The sequence below is a fragment of the Rattus norvegicus genome, chromosome X (assembly GCF_021556685.1).
Source record: "Rattus norvegicus strain SHRSP/BbbUtx chromosome X, alternate assembly SHRSP_T2T, whole genome shotgun sequence".
In the NCBI taxonomy this organism is placed as follows: domain Eukaryota; kingdom Metazoa; phylum Chordata; class Mammalia; order Rodentia; family Muridae; genus Rattus; species Rattus norvegicus.
In genome coordinates, this window is record NC_141554.1 from 108,662,431 (window position 1) to 108,681,906 (window position 19,476).

General features: G+C 40.3%; 1 protein-coding gene across 2 annotated transcripts; it reads left to right on the top strand.

Annotated features, from left to right (window-relative positions):
* Nucleotides 1-8,642: 8,642 nt before the first annotated feature.
* On the top strand, nucleotides 8,643-10,603 carry Tceal3 (transcription elongation factor A like 3). Of its 2 annotated transcripts, none has more exons than NM_001401190.1 (3): nucleotides 8,643-8,802; nucleotides 9,360-9,426; nucleotides 9,738-10,603. In NM_001401190.1, the coding sequence occupies exon 3, from the start codon at nucleotides 9,764-9,766 to the stop codon at nucleotides 10,361-10,363; it is 600 nt and encodes a 199-aa protein (NP_001388119.1). In that variant the 5' UTR covers nucleotides 8,643-8,802; nucleotides 9,360-9,426; nucleotides 9,738-9,763; the 3' UTR covers nucleotides 10,364-10,603. The 2 variants fall into 2 exon arrangements, with proteins under 2 accessions (NP_001388119.1, XP_087456695.1); XM_087600569.1 differs by lacking the exon at nucleotides 8,643-8,802 and adding an exon at nucleotides 8,935-9,133.
* Nucleotides 10,604-19,476: the final 8,873 nt, after the last annotated feature.

The following is a 19,476-nucleotide window of genomic DNA, read 5'->3' on the forward strand; positions in this document are numbered from 1 at the left end:
TGAACTCAGGACCTCTGGAAGAGCAGACGGTGCTCTTAACCACTGAGCCATCTCTCCAGCCCTGTTGATGTATTTTTTATTCTGCCTTTTCTGTTTAACTAATCTCTGCTATTAGATTTATGTCTCTTATAATTTTAATTGATTTATGTTCTATCTCCATGTTCTGAATTTTTCTGCCTGAGTCATTCATTGATTTGGAATATTTTATCTCTTCTAATATATACATTTCATATTGTAAATATAAGTGTAGCTCAGCTATGGCTCTCAAGTTCTTTTACCCCCCAAATAGTTGACACATTAATATTTTAATTATCCTTTAGTTCAAAGACTTTCTAATTTAAATGAGGTTTTGATGAAAACAGTCCCCAGAGACTCACGTTTCAATTTTTGGCCCCCAGTTAGTGGAATTTAGGGGACAGATTAGGAGGTATAGCCTTGTTGGGGGATGTATGTCACTGGGACATGCTTTGAGGTTTCAAATGATTCAGGCAGGCCATTCCAAGTGTGTTCTCTGTCTCCTGCTTATGGATCAAGATATGAACTCTCAGCTGGCCCTGTTGCCTTGCCTTTGTCCTGCCTATGGACTCTAACTCTCTGAAACTGTAAGCACAAAGAAAGGCTTTCTTATAAGTTGCTTTGGCCATGGATTTTAATCGCAGCAATAGAAAGGCAATAGAAACTAATTTTTATTAGATTACAAGTTTATTACTTAAATTTGAAATGCTTCTATAGGTATTTTACTATTGAATTTTTGTATGCTTGCACAATGGCAAACGTGATACATTATAGTAAAATTGAAACCTCAAATTGTACTTTATGATTAAGAATTTAGTCAATCTTCAAAATTGGTCAGCATTCATTTGTACAGTGCTTATAGTGTTTTGTACAGCTCCCTAAGCCAAATTTACAGATTGTTTTCTTTATTCTACTTTTTTCTATTCTTTTTACCTTCTTTTCAGTTAACACTGAAAGTAAAAATGCATATATCCTTGTAGGACCTGCAATTTTTTAAAGTTTGAGATAGTATTAATAAATGCATAAAATTAAAATATTATATTATAATACCTCTTATCTCTGTCTTAAAGTATGTCTTTGATTATATGAGTATACAAGCTTTTTTTGGTCAGTATTTGGTTTTTTTTTTTTTTGCACATGTACTTTCAATATTCCTTTTTTGGAGACACGGTCTCTCTCTATAGCCCTGACTGTCCTGGAACTCACTAAGTAGATCAGAATGCCCTCCAACTCACAGAGATCTATCTGCTTCTGCCTCCAGAATGCTGCTGTTAAAGATGTGCACAATCATACCTGGATTTTTGCTTATTTTTAATTTAAATTTTATTTTATGCGTATGGTGTTTTGCCTTCATGTATGTCTGGCATCACATGTGTTCATTGCCAATGGAAGCCAGAGAGTTGGATGTCCTGGGACTGGAGTTACAGATGGTTGGAAGCTACCATGAGGGTGCTGGAAATTCTAGAACAGCAATTGCTCTGACCTGCTGAGCCACCTCTCTAGCCCCTGATCTTGACTTATCTTTATATTTCCATTTTGTCTTCATAAGAGAGTAAGTATTCATGCTGTAGGCCTCATCTAGTTAAGCACACAGTCTATCACTCAACACCTAAAGTTTGTATTTTATAAGCTGTAAATAGGTGGACAGTTTTCACTCTAAAACCATTGTCTCCAAATGGTTTCATATAGATACTTTGCTATAATGTGATCACTAATCTTAATAGGATTAAATTAACCATTGTATCAAGTTCCTTTCTGGGTTATATGAACTCTGCTAGTCTTCTCATCATTAGTATGTTTGTTTTCACTGTCTACTAACATGAAATCTTCATCCAGCGATTATCCTATATAATCTTAACCTACTGAAATCTGGTATCAATTTATATTTTTACATACTCCCAAGATATTGCAAGTGTTTTCTATGCCTTTACTAGCCCTCTCAATTGGTATATGTGTCAGTATATGCTTTTTTTTTTATTAACTTGAGTATTTCCTATATACATTTCGAGTGTTATTCCCTTTCCTGGTTTCCGGGCAAACATCCCCCTCCCCCTCCCCCCATTGCCGGCCTCCCACCAACAATCTAGTACACTGGGGGTTCAGTCTTAGCAGGACCCAGGGCTTCCCCTTCCACTGGTGCTCTTACTAGGATATTCATTGCTACCTATGAGGTAAGAGTCCAGGGTCAGTCCATGTATAGTCTTTAGGTAGTGGCTTAGTCCCTGGAAGCTCTGGTTGCTTGGCATTGTTGTACTTTTGGGGTCTCGAGCCCCTTCAAGCTCTTCCAGTTCTTTCTCTGATTCCTTCAACGGGTTCCTATTCTCAGTTCAGTGGATTGCTGCTGGCATTCGCCTCTGTGTTTGCTCTATTCTGGCTGTGTCTCTCAGGAGAGAACTACATGCCGCTCCTGTCGGCCTGCACTTCTTTGCTTCATCCATCTTGTCGAATTGGGTGGCTGTATATGTTTGGGCCACATGTGGGGCAGGCTCTGAATGGGTGTTCCTTCAGTCTCTGTTTTAATCTTTGCCTCTCTATTCCCTGCCAAGGGTATTCTTGTTCCCCTTTTAAAGAAGGAGTGAAGCATTAACATTTTGATCATCCGTCTTGAGTTTCATTTGATGTAGGCATCTAGGGTAATTCAAGCATTTGGGCTAATAGCCACTTATCAATGAGTGCATACCATGTGTGTTTTTCTGTGATTGGGTTACCTCACTCAGGATGATATTTTCCAGTTCCAACCATTTGCCTACGAATTTCATAAAGTCATTGTTTTTGACAGCTGAGTAATACTCCATTGTGTAGATGTACCACATTTTCTGTATCCATTCCTCTGCTGAAGGGCATCTGGGTTCTTTCCAGCTTCTGGCTATTATAAATAAGGCTGCGATGAACATAGTGGAGCACGTGTCTTTTTTATATGTTGGGGCATCTTTTGGGTATATACCCAAGACAGGTATAGCTGGATCCTCAGGCAGTTCAATGTCCAATTTTCTGAGGAACCTCCAGACTGATTTCCAGAATGGTTGTACCAGTCTGCAATCCCACCAACAATGGAGGAGTGTTCCTCTTTCTCCACATCCTCGCCAGCATCTGCTGTTGTAGGAGTCTTTGACCTTAGCCATTCTCACTGGTGTGAGGTGAAATCTCAGGGTTGTTTTGATTTGCATTTCCCTTATGACTAAAGATGTTGAACATTTCTTTAGGTGTTTCTCAGCCATTCGGCATTCCTCAGCTGTGAATTCTTTGTTTAGCACTGAACCCCATTTTTAATAGGGTTATTTGTCTCCCTGCGGTCTAACTTCTTGAGTTCTTTGTATAATTTGGATATAAGGCCTCTATCTGTTGTAGGATTGGTAAAGATCTTTTCTTAATCTGTTGGTTGCCGTTTTGTCCTAACCACAGTGTCCTTTGCCTTACAGAAGCTTTGCAGTTTTATGAGATCCCATTTGTCGATTCTTGATCTTCGAGCATAAGCCATTGGAGTTTTGTTCAGGAAATTTTTTCCAGTGCCCATGTGTTCGAGATGCTGCCCTAGTTTTTCTTCTATTAGTTTGAGCATATCTGGTTTGATGTGGAGGTCCTTGATCCACTTGGACTTAAGCTTTGTACAGGGTGATAAGCATGGATCGAACTGCATTCTTCTACATGTTGCCCTCCAGTTGAACCAGCACCATTTGCTGAAAATGCTATCTTTTTTCCATTGGATGGTTTTGGCTCCTTTGTCAAAAATCAAGTGACCATAGGTGTGTGGGTTCATTTCTGGGTCTTCAATTCTATTCCATTGGTCTATCTGTCTGTCTCTGTACCAATACCATGCAGTTTTTATCACTATTGCTCTGTAATACTGCTTGAGTTCAGGGATAGTGATTCCCCCTGAAGTCCTTTTATTGTTGAGGATAGCTTTAGCTATCCTGGGTTTTTTGTTATTCCAGATGAATTTGCAAATTGTTCTGTCTAACTCTTTGAAGAATTGGATTGGTATTTTGATGGGGATTGCATTGAATCTGTAGATTGCTTTTGGTAAAATGGCCATTTTTACTATATTAATCCTGCCAATCCATGAGCATGGGAGATCTTTCCATCTTCTGAGGTCTTCTTCAATTTCTTTCCTCAGTGTCTTGAAGTTCTTATTGTACAGATCTTTTACTTGCTTGGTTAAAGTCACACCGAGGTACTTTATATTATTTGGGTCTATTATGAAGGGTGTCGTTTCCCTAATTTCTTTCTCGGCTTGTTTCTCTTTTGTATAGAGGAAGGCAACTGATTTATTTGAGTTAATTTTATACCCAGCCACTTTGCTGAAGTTGTTTATCAGCTTTAGTAGTTCTCTGGTGGAACTTTTGGGATCACTTAAATATCCTATCATATCATCTGCAAATAGTGATATTTTGACTTCTTCTTTTCCGGTCTGTATCCCCTTGACCTCCTTTTGTTGTCTGATTGCTCTGGCTAGAACTTCAAGAACTATATTGAATAAGTAGGGAGAGAGTGGGCAGCCTTGTCTAGTCCCTGATTTTAGTGGGATTGCTTCAAGTTTCTCTCCATTTAGTTTAATGTTAGCAACTGGTTTGCTGTATATGGCTTTTACTATGTTTAGGTATGGGCCTTGAATTCCTATTCTTTCCAGGACTTTTATCATGAAGGGGTGTTGAATTTTGTCAAATGCTTTCTCAGCATCTAATGAAATGATCATGTGGTTCTGTTCTTTCAGTTTGTTTATATAATGGATCACGTTGATGGTTTTCCGTATATTAAACCATCCCTGCATGCCTGGGATGAAGCCTACTTGATCATGGTGGATGATTGTTTTGATGTGCTCTTGGATTCGGTGTGCCAGAATTTTATTGAGTATTTTTGCGTCGATATTCATAAGGAAAATTGGTCTGAAGTTCTCCTTCTTTGTTGTGTCTTTGTGTGGTTTAAGTATAAGAGTAATTGTGGCTTCGTAGAAGGAATTCGGTAGGGCTCCATCTGTTTCAATTTTGTGGAATAGTTTGGATAATATTGGTATGAGGTCTTCTATGAAGGTTTGATAGAATTCTGCACTAAACCCGTCTGGACCTGGGCTCTTTTTGGTTGGGAGACCTTTAATGACTGCTTCTATTTCCTTAGGAGTTATGGGGTTGTTTAACTGGTTTATCTGTTCCTGATTTAACTTCGATACCTGGTATCTGTCTAGGAAATTGTCCATTTCCTGAAGATTTTCAAATTTTGTTGAATATAGGTTTTTATAGTAAGATCTGATGATTTTTTGAATTTCCTCTGAATCTGTAGTTATGTCTCCCTTTTCATTTCTGATTTTGTTAATTTGGACGCACTCTCTGTGTCCTCGGGTTAGTCTGGCTAAGGGTTTATCTATCTTGTTGATTTTCTCAAAGAACCAACTTTTGGTTCTGTTGATTCTTTCTATGGTCCTTTTTGTTTCTACTTGGTTGATTTCAGCTCTGAGTTTGATTATTTCCTGCCTTCTGCTCCTCCTGGGTGTATTTGCTTCTTTTTGTTCTAGAGCTTTTAGGTGTGCTGTCAAGCTGCTGACATATGCTCTTTCCTGTTTCTTTCTGCTGGCACTCAGCGCTATGAGTTTTCCTCTTAGCACAGCTTTCATTGTGTCCCATAAGTTTGAGTATGTTGTATCTTCATTTTCATTAAATTCTAAAAAGTTTTTAATTTCTTTCTTTATTTCTTCCTTGACCAGGTTATCATTGAGTAGAGCATTGTTCAATTTCCACGTATATGTGGGCATTCTTCCCTTATTGTTATTGAAGACCAGTTTTAGGCCGTGGTGGTCCGATAGCACGCATGGGATTATTTCTATCTTTCTGTACCTGTTGAGGCCCGTTTTTTGACCAATTATATGGTCAATTTTGGAGAAAGTACCATGAGGAGCTGAGAAGAAGGTATATCCTTTTGCTTTAGGATAGAATGTTCTATAAATATCCGTTAAGTCCATTTGGCTCATGACTTCTCTTAGTCTGTCTACGTCTCTGTTTCATTTCTGTTTCCATGATCTGTCCATTGATGAGAGTGGTGTGTTGAAATCTCCCACTATTATTGTGTGAGGTGCAATGTGTGTTTTGAGCTTTAGCAAGGTTTCTTTTACATATGTAGGTGCCCTTGTATTTGGGGCATAGATATTTAGGATTGAGAGTTCATCTTGGTGGATTTTTCCTTTGATGAATATGAAGTGTCCTTCCTTATCTTTTTTGATGACTTTTAGTTGGAAATTGATTTTATTTGATATTAGAATGGCTACTCCAGCTTGCTTCTTCTGACCATTTGCTTGGAAAGTTGTTTTCCAGCCTTTCACTCTGAGGTAGTGTCTGTCTTTGTCTCTGAGGTGTGTTTCCTGTAGGCAGCAGAATGCAGGGTCCTCGTTGCGTATCCAGTTTGTTAATCTATGTCTTTTTATTGGGGAGTTGAGGCCATTGATATTGAGAGATATTAAGGAATAGTGATTATTGTTTCCCTTTATATTCATATTTGGATGTGAGGTTATGTTTGTGTGCTTTCATTCTCTTTGTTTTGTTGCCAAGACGATTAGTTTCTTGCTTCTTCTAGGGTATAGCTTGCCTCCTTATGTTGGGCTTTACCATTTATTATCCTTTGTAGTGCTGGATTTGTAGAAAGATATTGTGTAAATTTGGTTTTGTCATGGAATATCTTGGTTTCTCCATCAATGTTAATTGAGAGTTTTGCTGGATACAGTAACCTGGGCTGGCATTTGTGTTCTCTTAGGGTCTGTATGACATCAGTCCAGGATCTTCTGGCCTTCATAGTTTCTGGCGAGAAGTCTGGTGTGATTCTGATAGGTCTGCCTTTATATGTTACTTGACCTTTTTCCCTTACTGCTTTTAATATTCTTTCTTTATTTTGTGCATTTGGTGTTTTGACAATTATGTGACGGGAGGTGTTTCTTTTCTGGTCCAATCTATTTGGAGTTCTGTAGGCTTCTTGTATGTCTATGGGTATCTCTTTTTTTAGGTTAGGGAAGTTTTCTTCTATGATTTTGTTGAAGATATTTACTGGTCCTTTGAGCTGGGAGTCTTCACTCTCTTCTATACCTATTATCCTTAGGTTTGATCTTCTCATTGAGTCCTGGATTTCCTGTATGTTTTGTACCAGTAGCTTTTTCTGCTTTACATTATCCTTGACAGTTGAGTCAATGATTTCTATGGAATCTTCTGCTCCTGAGATTCTCTCTTCCATCTCTTGTATTCTGTTGGTGAAGCTTGTATCTACAGCTCCTTGTCTCTTCTTTTGGTTTTCTATATCCAGGGTTGTTTCCATGTGTTCTTTCTTGATTGCTTCTATTTCCATTTTTAATTCCTTCAACTGTTTGATTGTGTTTTCCTGGATCAGATTCAAGATCTACAACAGGTGTCTGAAACTGGGTAGTCTCAAGCACTATAACACAAGGCTTTTTTTCCTGTATTTTACTAAGCTTTTATATTTTACTAAGCACCTTGCCAGGGTCTATGGTCATTGGGTTTGTTAGATGCAGTGCTAAAACTATCATGAATTTTACTTAATTTCCTCACAATTTCATGAATAAAAGATGAATTCTTTTTTAAAAGAATGGTGTTAAAGATGGAAGTCAAAATCTGTGCATACTAGGCACATCCCCCATCCCCAAACGATCTTAGATTTTTTTCCCTTTACTTAATAAGTTATGAACTCTCTGCTTTCCTTTCAAATGAGCACTTTATGACTTTTATTTAATGTAAGAGGGGTGCATGCATTACAGACTTTATACTTTGGGACCACGGTTAAATAAGTCAATGATTGTTTGAAAACTAGCACTATGGGTATGATAACTGAGTTGGCAAATGACTGACTAATATGTAGAAAATTTATACTGTAAGAATATGCTGGAAATAGATGGAATAGAACAATGTAAATGTTCATCATGCAACTATCATGTCACTGAAATTTAAAAAAAAATCTTAGAATATATTTCAAGAGGTATGGGAGAACACTCTCCTATTATGACTGAAAAAAAAGCAAAACAGGGTCTGGTGTTTATTAAAAAATAGTCTGGAAATGCGTATTTGGGAACCATTAGTATTTTGAGGCAAATGAATGAGATCACACAAAAATTGAGAGCCTGAAAACCAAAAGAAGCCTAGAACAGAACCCAAGGGAACATTCAGTAGCAGCTCAGCTTCCCAACAGGCACTTATATTCAGACAAGGCTGGGTAGATGTGTTGTTTTAGAGCCTTGACAGTAGCTGTACTGTCCTTGAACTGACTGTAGTCAAAGCTTGCCTTGGACTCCTGTTTCAACTTTCTGAGGGCTGTGATTACAGGTGTGTGCTACTGTGCCCAGATTGGTTTGAAAGCAGGTTATTTTGGCTCAAGAGCTGAACACTATCGACAAAGCCAAATACCATTTTGATCATCTGTCCCACCTGTAACTTGCATATATGAGAGAGATGTATGGGTATCAAAGATGCACCAGGTAAAACATCCTGTGGCCTTCCACTCTTCTTCTTAGGCACCTCATGACTTTGTGACATATACCTTCTTACAGTGTTCATCTCAGTCCCCTAGGGAGGTGGAGAGTGAGATGGGTCAGGCATGTGGGGGGGCGAGCTCGGGTGACGCGGTGTTCACGTGACCGGCCAGGCGCAGACGTGGGCACCAGCCCCCACGTCCGCTTGCCCGCCCTGCGGTCTGGTCTTGGCACCCAAGCAGAACCAGCTCCCTGAACTGCTCTAAGCAGCAGACCAGCTGCGAGTGGGCTTCTACAAGCCGGAGAAGGCAAAGGCCTGTCCTGGGTATCCTTAGGTTAGTACTGAAATGCTGGCTCTGCCAGCAGAGCAGAGCAGGGGTGGCGGGGGAGGGGGGCGGGGGGTGGCAGCTGGAACCAGCAGCAGCGGGAGGGGAGGGGGAAGAGATCCGGGAGATTGGTAAGGATGGGGCATAGCGGACCGGGCAAGAAGAGGGGGAAGGAGGACCCCCGCAGGCGGCTCCCTTCCCTCATCCCACTCCTAATCCGTTTTAGAGCAGGCGGGGGTGAGGGGGCCCGCAGTGCGACGGTGAGACGTAGACAGATGCGTTCTGAAGTGATCCACTCACACTCCAGGCTCTGAAGACAAACTGACCCGGACCAAAAGAGGTGGGGGTGGGGCAGGCTGCCTCCGGAGTCCGAGTGGGGAGCGCAGAGTAAAACGGAGTTTGGAGAGCATCCTCATTTGGTGCCCAAGGCCTGAAAAGAAATGGCGGCTTGAGTATGCGGGGGTGGTGGGGTAAGGGAGGACAAGATTGAGTGATGAATATGGGCTGTCAGACAGGTACACAGTCTCTGTGACCACACAACCACTGCTCCTCTGTCCTGTCTGTAGGTCCCTGTTGTTCCCAGCGCACCTTGACACCTGAAAAGGAGGGTCGACCAGCTCAGGATCCCTGCGGGTCAGTGAATAGTAACAAAATGGGGCAGGATTTGGGACCCCACTGCCTGCCCCCTCCCAAGCTATCTCATATAACACACGCGCAGAGCTTGCCACAGTGAGCACCAAGAAGGTGGCAGGACCTGGCATGGCATTGCTGTCTCGGGTGGAGGAGGGGTGCAAGCCTGTGACATACTTGATGGGTTGGGACAGCCACCTGGACCCCTCAAAGGGCCAAATGCAAAAACAGATGCTAATGAGCCTGTATTGTGTCAGGTGTCTCCGTCTCTCACATCTCTTCTCTGTCTCCTGTTTCCCCACTTTTACCCTCAGGACAGGAAAAGGAGGGAAACCTTGACATGGAAGAACTCCACGGTGAAAACGAAGGCAAGCTGGAAAAGGAGGGAAAGCCAGAAGATGAAGTAGAGCCTGAAGATGAAGAAAAGTCAGATGAGGAAGAGAAGCCGGACAAGAAAGCAAAGCCAGCGCGCCAGGGCAAGCTAGAGGAGGCGGCAAAGCCAGATGAGCAGGGGCAAGATGAGGGGAAGCCTGAGAAGCAGGGAAAGTCTGACGGGGAGGGCAAGCACCAAGGGGAGAGCAAGCCCGATTCCCAGGCAAAGTCAGCCAGCGAGGCGCGAGCTGCAGAAAAGCGCCCCGCTGAAGATTATGTGCCCCGGAAAGCAAAGCGAAAAACAGATAGGGGGACAGATGATTCTCCCAAGAACTCCCAGGAGGACTTACAGGACAGGCATGTGAGCAGTGAGGAGGCGATGAGAGAGTGTGCAGATATGACAAGGGCTCAGGAAGAGCTGAGGAAGAGGCAGAAAATGGGTGGTTTTCACTGGGTACCAAGAGATGCACAGGAGGCTTTAGTCCCCAGGGGCCAACGGGGAGTCAGGGGGATGAGGGGCGGCGGAGGCAGGAGCCAGAGGGGCCTCCATGACATCCCATACCTTTAATGCCTTTGGCCTTCAATTCTGACCTCTCTGAGGAGAAAGAACACTGCTGGCCCTGCTTTCCCTGGTAACTACTTGCCGGGCCTGTGCTTTATTTAACCTTCAGCCGAAACTCTGCTTTAGGTATCACTGTCCTTACCAGCAGCCTTCTGACCCAACTACAGTGCTCTCTCTTTTAGTACAGGATTTTCACCCATGTGCATGTACATTGTAAAATAACAATAAAAAGTTTGCAGAACTACATATACGCTATCAGCCTGTTTATATAAAATGTGTGTTTGCAGAATGCATCTTAGCACAAAGAAAACTGTGAAAGTGTACATCGAAACTCTACCAGTGCTTATAGCACTAAAGAAAAACGTACAGACGCAATCATCAGGTGGTTGGAGACTTCCTGCCGTTCCCCTGCTTGTTGTAACCAGATCAGTTCAAACTGTGGCCTCTTCTCCTGAGTCCTCTAATACCCTAGTGCTCCTTTCTATTAACGGATATAGATTATGATTGTCATAATAACAACTTCAGAAACAGAAAATTATATGACAATCTGGTGAACTATTAAAGAGGTTTAGAATGACAATGAAGACATTTAAAACTCCTTTCTGTTTGAATGTAAAAATCAGCCAAATTCACATTACTTCTGGAACTCGGTGCTAAAGGTATAAACTTGGCATTATAATGCATCTTTTGCTTTAAAGGTCAATGTCATCATCTATAAAATGGGGATAATATTTGTCTCCCAGGGTTGCACAATAGGTTACATGTCATGGGCGTGTGGAGGGGCTGGACCCTGAACCTTGTCAACTGAGGAGGGCTGAGAAGCGTTGCCACCTGTTTCCCAGGAGCAACTGCAGGCATCTGAGATGAAGGCTCTGTCTGGCTCCTGTTTAGCCTCTAGAGGATTATGCATAAAATCTCCCACTGTATGCTTTTCGGTATCCTGGATTTCAGATTAAGATGTCCGAGAGATAAAGCGTAGGCAAGTATTCCAAACACAAGGCAAACAAACAAAACCCTCTGTAGCCAGAAGCCTTTCTGAGTCCAAGCGTTTCTGACAAAGGAGACTAAACCTTTAGTAACAACTTTTCCTTCACAGAATATCATATAATGCCTTGTAGCTTTTTGGTTAAATGTTATTAAAAAATTATGATAAATTTTAAAGGTTTTTTTTGTGCTCAGCTCACAAAGTAGCTGAGCCAGGCTTGTGCTATACTTTTTAAAAAGGTTATCTTTATTAATTTTTCAAGTAAGGACTTGTGTCTCCAAGCTTAGAAAAGTTTTAGACTTTGCTTTTCAGGAGAGAGAGCCCTCTGCTAAGCAACTTAAGGAGACTTAAGGAGAAAGCATTATTTGTCTGTAAAAGCTACTCTGGAGACGCAGTGTGAGACAGATCAGGCTCATCCCCTCTGTACTAAAGCAACAGCTCAGAGAAGGTGTACCACCAGTGCAGAGACAGGCATAGGGCTCTCTCATTAACAATATTGATTTCCTTTGCTAACCTGACCAAAAGACTATTGTCATACCTGAATTTAATTATGCCAAACACAGATTACACCCTGACCCAGGTTCTGTCAGTTTTTACCCATTTGAAATGTACATATGAGGTAGAATCCCATGTCTGTTTATTAATGACTAAGGACATCCACACTAGAAGAAACTCAAGAGTTGGCAGGAAGAAATTATTTTTTCATAGATACCATATAGCCCTGCTCCCTCTCCTTCAGTGTGAGCCTTTGTCCAATAGAACCAAGCATAAGGTGGCCACAGAAACAGGACTAGTGCTATAAAGAAGATCAACAATATTGATTTACTTTTCAAACACGATCAGAAGACTATTGTCATAGCTGAGTTTAGATTATGCCAGATACTGAGCGTAATCATGACCTCTTAATATAGTACCATTTCCAAAGGTAAGACTGGTTCCAGTTATGAATGAGACCTCCTTAAAGAAGCTGTGTCTGCAGGCTAACTACATCTGCAGTAGTGTAGAGAAGTTGGAACATTGCAGGTCCAGAGCCTAATTACCTTATCTTGAGGTATCTTTAGCCACCACCAGGCCTCAGCAGCCATTCTTTGTCAGAAATAACATCCTGTAACTGATAAATAAAAAAGTATTTTGAAATATAGTAACTTACCGACTACTAATTTCCAACAACCCAGAAACTAAGACTGTCATCAGACAGCATCTTGGGCAGGTAGAAATGCCCCCCAATCAAGCTGGAACCATTTCCCTGATGCACCCATCAGTGTATTTTAAATGTGCCTTGATTTGTGACTTTCTTTGTCCTGATAGTCTACAAAACTTCAAGATACTGCTTCCACACTGGAACGTGGAATTTCTGCTAACTGAAATCATATTCCCAGGCCAAGATCCCTCATAATGGCTCCAAAATTAACTATATCTTATTCCCTTTAAGATGAGAGTTGTGATTCTGCATTGGTACAGTGCAAATTTCCCACCATGGAGAGGCAATATTTTATACTTAAGTGGAAATAATTAATTATACATTAAAAAAACAAGTATTATCCATATTCCTTAAAACATACCTACTAAAAGTGTGCAGGTAAGGGTGAAGATGCAGTTCTACAGTGCCTTAGCACTATAAAAAGAAGAATATAAGTCACTGGCATGGAGCACATTCACCAAGTTTTCCCCCAATGTCTTACTTTAGAACATCATCAACACTCCCCCAAAAGCAACTATACCTTCACACTCACTTTGCTTTCATTCCTATTCTCCGCAGCTGACAGCCCTCACCTCCATTTAATGGCAGCCACTAATCTACCTCTTTCTCTATGGACTTGAATAGTATCAGTGGAATCCTAAAGCATGTGGAGTTTTTGTAACTACCTTCTTTTACTCAAAATATTTTAAAGGTTTGTCTACTAGCATGCATTGTCTTTCTACATCTAATAATATTAAACTAGTGTATACGTTAGAGTGCTATACATTTGATAAATCCATTCATAATTTGGAATGGAGCTATTCTGAATGTTCTTGAGAAAGATAGCATGGAGGCGGGGACTCCAAGGACACTCTGAGCTCACCTGGCAGACATAGAAGTCTGTTCCTAACTCTGGAAGTGGGGAGATTTACAGCAAAGTCCTGCAGGCTAGCTCCCTGGTCCCTAGGCTGGAGAGAGAAAAGAGGGGACTGAAAGTGGAAAGCTTTTGGTATAACCTCACTTTCCAGAATGGTGTTGTGGCCCGTAGGACTCAGACAATGTCTGCGTAGGGTGCTTGTCAGCTTCTGTGGGGGGACAGCCAGCAGCTGCACCGCAGCCAGCTCCTTCTTTCACTGCATCGTCTGTTCTGTCTCGACATTCTTACACTCCTGGATTCTTTTCCATTTTAGCACAAAATCTTATTTTACTATGTGAAACCCTTTCTCATCTAACAGCATCTCCTTTTTAACTTTAACAGTCTTTACCCAAAAAAGTGATTAATCTCTATAATTTTGTGCATTTATTCAGCATACTTGATGGTTTGTTTCTGTCTTCTTTTTGTAAAGTTTAGAAAATTTTTTATTAACTAACTATATATTAATGTAGTAACTATAAACATTAACTAACTATATATTAATATAGTAATTAACTATGTTTTAGTAAAAAAAAAACTATACCTGAAGCAGACAAAATATGTTTAACAGTCCTAGAGACATGTCTATTTTCTCTCACCAATTAATTTAAATTAACCTTTTGTTTAACATCTAATTGTTTTATAACAGGAACATAGAGATCAACCTTGCTACAGAACAAAACAAAACATCGACTTCTCATTCCAGCCTGAAAGACAAACAAAGGTGGATAAAAGTCTGGCACCTCTGCCTTCATCTTGTGCTTATTTCCTGTCTTTGGTGTTACCTGCTTACTCCTCTTGCTTAGGCAGGTTGATCATTTGGGAAGTGTCTGTCTAACTTCTTCACTCTTCAAAGCTGAAAACAGACCCCTTCAAGAAGAAGGAAGACCAAAGTGTGGATGCTTCAGTCCTTCTTAGAAGGGGGAACAAAATACAGGTACAAAGAGTAGAGCAGGGACTGAAGGAAAGGCCATCCAGAGACTGCCCTACCTGGGCATCCATCCCATATACAGCCACCAAACCCAGTCACTCTTGTGGATGTCAAGAAGTGCTTATTGACAGGAACCTGATATGGGTGTCTCCTGAAAGGCTCTGCCAGAGCCTTACTGATACAGATGAGGATGCTTGCAGCTAACCATTGGATTGAGAATGGAGACCCCATTTGGAGGAGTTAAAGAAAGGACTGAAGTAGCTGAAGGGGTTTGCAACCCCATAGGAAGAACTTCAATATCAACCAACCAGACCCAACCAGAGCTCCCAGGGATGAAACCACCAACCAAAGAGTACACATGGAGGGACCCATGGCTCCAGCCATTTATGTAGCAGAGGATGGCATTGCCGGGCATCAATAGAAGGAGAAGCCCTTGGTCCTGTCAAGGCTGGATGCCCCAGTGTAGAGGAATGCTAAGGCAGGGAGACAGGAGGGAGTGGGTGGTTTGGTGGGGAAGCACCCTCATAGAAGCAGGGGTGGGGGATGGGATAGGGGATTTCCAGAGGGTAAAGGGGGGGAATAACATTTGAAATGTAAATAAAGAAAATATCCAATAAAAGAAAAGGGAAAAAAAGCTGAAAACAGTGAGTTAAATTGTACTCAACCTGTAGTCACTGTGTTTTGAGAACAACAAAGTAACCTGCAAAAACCAGAAACTTGGACAATCATGGACTAAGATTACTTAATCATAGAAATCTTTTGTGTCTCGAATCACTTCTTTTTTTCTAATTTCACAGCTTCTGTTAGTACCCTGAAGACACACTTGGGGTCACAATGGTCACATTTCTCCTCTCACTATTATTCATCTCTTTAGTTAGAGTTTTGGATCTGGTGGCCAAGCCTCTTACATTATGAACTAAAGGAAAGTGACGGATTTAGTGATTTCAATTGTGTAAGCACTCAGGTATAAGCAGTTTTCTATCACATAAACAATTTACATATATAGGCATATATGTGGACAATATGTATAGATAGCCATATATAAAATAAATGTAAAACAACAAAGATTTTTGTACCTTTTATGTACATTTAACATCTTACAGTTTTTAAAGTCAGGTTATTGATCCTCTTTTTCCCTCCATAGTACTAAGTAATCTGCACTATATTAACAGAAATAAGGTAGAAAACCTACACCTTTTACATGTAAATAAAGACAAAATGTCAGAAAACAAATCCCTTCCTTATTTTTAATAAGACAAGTTACAGGGAGTGAGACACTGTTACAGATGAAAATTCCAAATTAATAAAAGTTCAGAGACTCCGGCTTGTAAGACATTACAGTCATCTGTATTCGTTAGCAAATTCTTGTGTGTCCTGATAACAACCCCAAACCCCACAATCATAGTTTTTTGTCCAGTCCAAGGAGTACAAATAGTGTAAGGATCTCTCCTCCCCATAGGCTCTTTTTCATTAAACAACAACAACAACAACAACAACAGCAGCAACAACAACATAGCATTATGTCTACCTTTGATACAGCTTTTCGCTTGGGAATAAACAGAGAAGAGACTAGAACGGAAGTTGATAAAGTATGATGCTTAGTGTGGACAATGAATATCAGGGCAGGTGAAAAGACAATGGTGGGTTGGAAAATTCAACTCTTCAGAATTCATCTTGAATTATGCAGGATACAGCTTCTAAGAGTTTATTAAGTTCCCATTCTTTAACTCTTTTTAATAGTTTCAAATATTATTAGTTTCATATAAATTAGCAATTTCATCATTTGTTTCCTAGATGCTTTTAAATTCTACTTAAAATAAGTTTTTCCTATTCTCTAGGACTTTTAGTATATCATAAAGAAAAATGAGTACATTCAATGTCCCCCATTTTGGGTAACCCAAGGCCATATTATCTTTAGTTACAGCTCCTCACTTTTTTTTTCCAAAGACTTGAGAATTGAACTACTGTAATTATCATTCTTCACTGAGAACAAGTACTTCTTCAATGCCTTTATTATCATGTGCTTATAGAGTTTCTACACTGAATACCCAAGGTTATAATATACAGACAGGGCCCAAGAAAAACACAATCTTAGATATTTAAAAAGAATGACAAGAGGAAAATTGCCTGAATTTTAGCATACAAATGTTATGGAAACAAAAATAAACAAATGTCTCAACTGAATGCTCTGACAAAAGTAAAAGGAATAAATTGTTAAACTATCAACCAAATTGAATGTACTCTCAGGACCAGAAGAGAACTCGTATCTACCCAAGCAATGTAGATAGTTAGGCCAAAATGGTCCATGCTGGTAAAATTCAGGTGACTTCTACCGTGCAAGTAGATTATCCCTGCAGTCACATATTCATGTTCCAAAGCTGTTTATTAAAAAAGCAAAGCAACAACAAAACAAATCAAAACAAAACAGCCCTCACCTCAAAAGGAACGAGGAAATTTATTCTGAGCTAAACATGAATGACCATATCCTCAGAACTCAGATTCAGTTTGCCCTAACATGTTCCAATGTGGACATGGTTACATGAAATTTTATAGTTAGAAAACAAAAGATAGTCATTAATTAAGGTAGCTTTCAAATACAGGGTTTGAGAACACGAGGCAGGCAGGTTTTATCAAAACAGGGACATCTCTCCTGTAGGTTTCAGAAAGCCAAAGAAAGGCTTCAGCCATTAAGTTACACCACCTACCAAAGAGAACTCTACATGGATGATAAATAGAAATGCAACAGCTAAAACTTGACATAGGTATAAATATTCATGATCTTAATTCAGACAAGTTTTCTTTGCCATGACAAACAATACATTATATAACAAAAACAAGATAAATTCTGTCTCATGAAAATGAAACAGCAGGATGAAAAAAATCTGAGTGTGGTTACACATGCTTGTAATATCAGCATTTAGAAATTGGGGCAGGAAAATAGCAGATTTGAGGCTGTGCTGGGCTTCGTAGAAAAACTCTGTTTCAAAAAGGAAACAGAAATAAGTGAAAAGAGAAGGTACAGTATGGAATAGAATATTTCCAAATTTAAAGCCAATTTCCAGAACACATAAGGGACTCTGAGTATTAATTATAAAACATGAGTAACTCAACATTAAAAATGCACAGGGACTTTATGTGTAACTCAGTCATAGAGTACATGTTTAATATATGTAAAGGCCTGAGTTCAGTCCAAGCATCACCAACTTTTTTCAAAAGCATGTATGTTGGGAACTGTGATGATTTGAATGAGAATGGCGCCGTTAGGCTCATATATTTGAATGCCTTGTCCCCAGTTGATGGAACTTTTTGGAAAGAATTAAGATGTGTGTCCTTGTTGGGGTGGTTGTACCACTGAGGATGGGCTCTCTCTCTCTCTCTCTCTCTCTCTCTCTCTCTCTCTCTCTCTCTCTCTCTCTTTCTTCTTCTTCTTCTTTCCCCTCCTCCCTCCTTCCTTTCCTCCCTCTAGTCTTCTTCCTCTCTCCCTTCCCTCACCCTCCCTCTCCGCCTGCCTCCTTTCCTCTCTGCCTGATCAGATGTAAGCGCTAAGCTACTTCTCCAGCACCATGACTTCCTGCACATTGCCATATTCCCTGACATGATGATATTGAACTAGCCCTCTTAAACTGTAAGGAGAGCTCCAATTAAATGATTTCTTTTATAAAGACTGCCTTGGTCATGGTGTCTGTTCACAGCAATAGAACAGTAACTAAAACAAGCAGAAAATGCGCAAATGTATAAATAGCTGTTTGATTCCTAAAAGATACACAAATGGCCAATAGATATCATAGGTACTTCATGGACTTTTGCTAAAACAACAACAATAAAGCATTGATTTATTTACTCGGGCTCACAAACTGACTAAAAGTAGAATGTCTGACATCTCTGCCTTCACTCTGGGACTGCTTTGCTTTGTTTCAGATGCCTGCTTTACTCTGCATAAACAGAATATTCAAGAATGTCTTTCTAGAGAATTCTGTGTTACTACCATTCAAGGCTGAAGGGACAATGATGCGGTTGCTTTAACACTGCAATCACTTTAGATTCCAGTATGAGCAGACACTGTAGGACAGACCAGCCACATATGAAGGCATTCACACATGTTGGGGAGGCTATAGCCCCAAATAATCTTTATGTATGTGATGACTGATTCCCTCAACAATTCCAGGATTAATAACAGTGTCTTGCATTGCAGAATCAGAATGGGGACAATGATCAATTAGACCACACCTTGACTAAGATTATTGAAGTATACATATCTCTTTTTCCAGCTCCTTCTCTATTTAAATGGAAATCTTGTGCCAGTACCTTGAAACTGAACTTGGAATTACTGGATGCTTTTTATTGATTGTAAATCTACTTTCTGATTTTCACTACTTGTCTGTTTAATCATGAGAACAGCATAATACAAGTCTAGGCTGTTGGGATTACAGGGTTTGCTCCCTAAAATTCCAGTTACATCGTGTTTTAGTTGTTTTTCCTGTTGCAGTGATTAATTTCCCTGAAAAAAGTAACTTAAGAAGAAAGGTACTTTTGAGGCTCATACTTTGAGGATGCGCTCTTTATGACAGGTAAGTCTTTTTTTTTTTTTTGCAATATTTTTTTTTATTAACTTGAGTATTTCTTATATACATTTCGAGTGTTATTCCCTTTCCCGGTTTCCGGGCAAACATCCCCCTCCCCCCTCCCCTTCCTTATGGGTGTTCCCCTCCCAACCCTCCCCCCATTGCCGCCCTCCCCCCATAGACTAGTTCACTGGGGGTTCAGTCTTAGCAGGACCCAGGAGACCCCAAAAGTACAACAATGCCAAGCAACCAGAGCTTCCAGGGACTAAGCAACTACCTAATGACAGGTAAGTCTTATGGTCAGGAGGTTGAAGAAGTTGTCACGTTTTATCTTTAATCAGGAAGCAGAGAACAGTGTGTGCCTGTTCTTAGCTCATATCTATCTTTTTATACAGTCCAGGGTCCTCACCCAGAAATAATATCACCCTCTGTGGACAGGTCTTCCACCTCATTAATCTAATCTAGGTAATCCCTCCTAGGTAAATCCAAAGACTTATGATAATTCTAATGCTAATTCTAAATCTTATAAAGTTGGACATTTCATTATT

Excerpts from the sequence above, each read along its gene's own strand:
- Tceal3 (NM_001401190.1), top strand. The coding sequence starts at position 9,764 with ATGGAAGAACTCCACGGTGAAAACGAAGGCAAGCTGGAAAAGGAGGGA.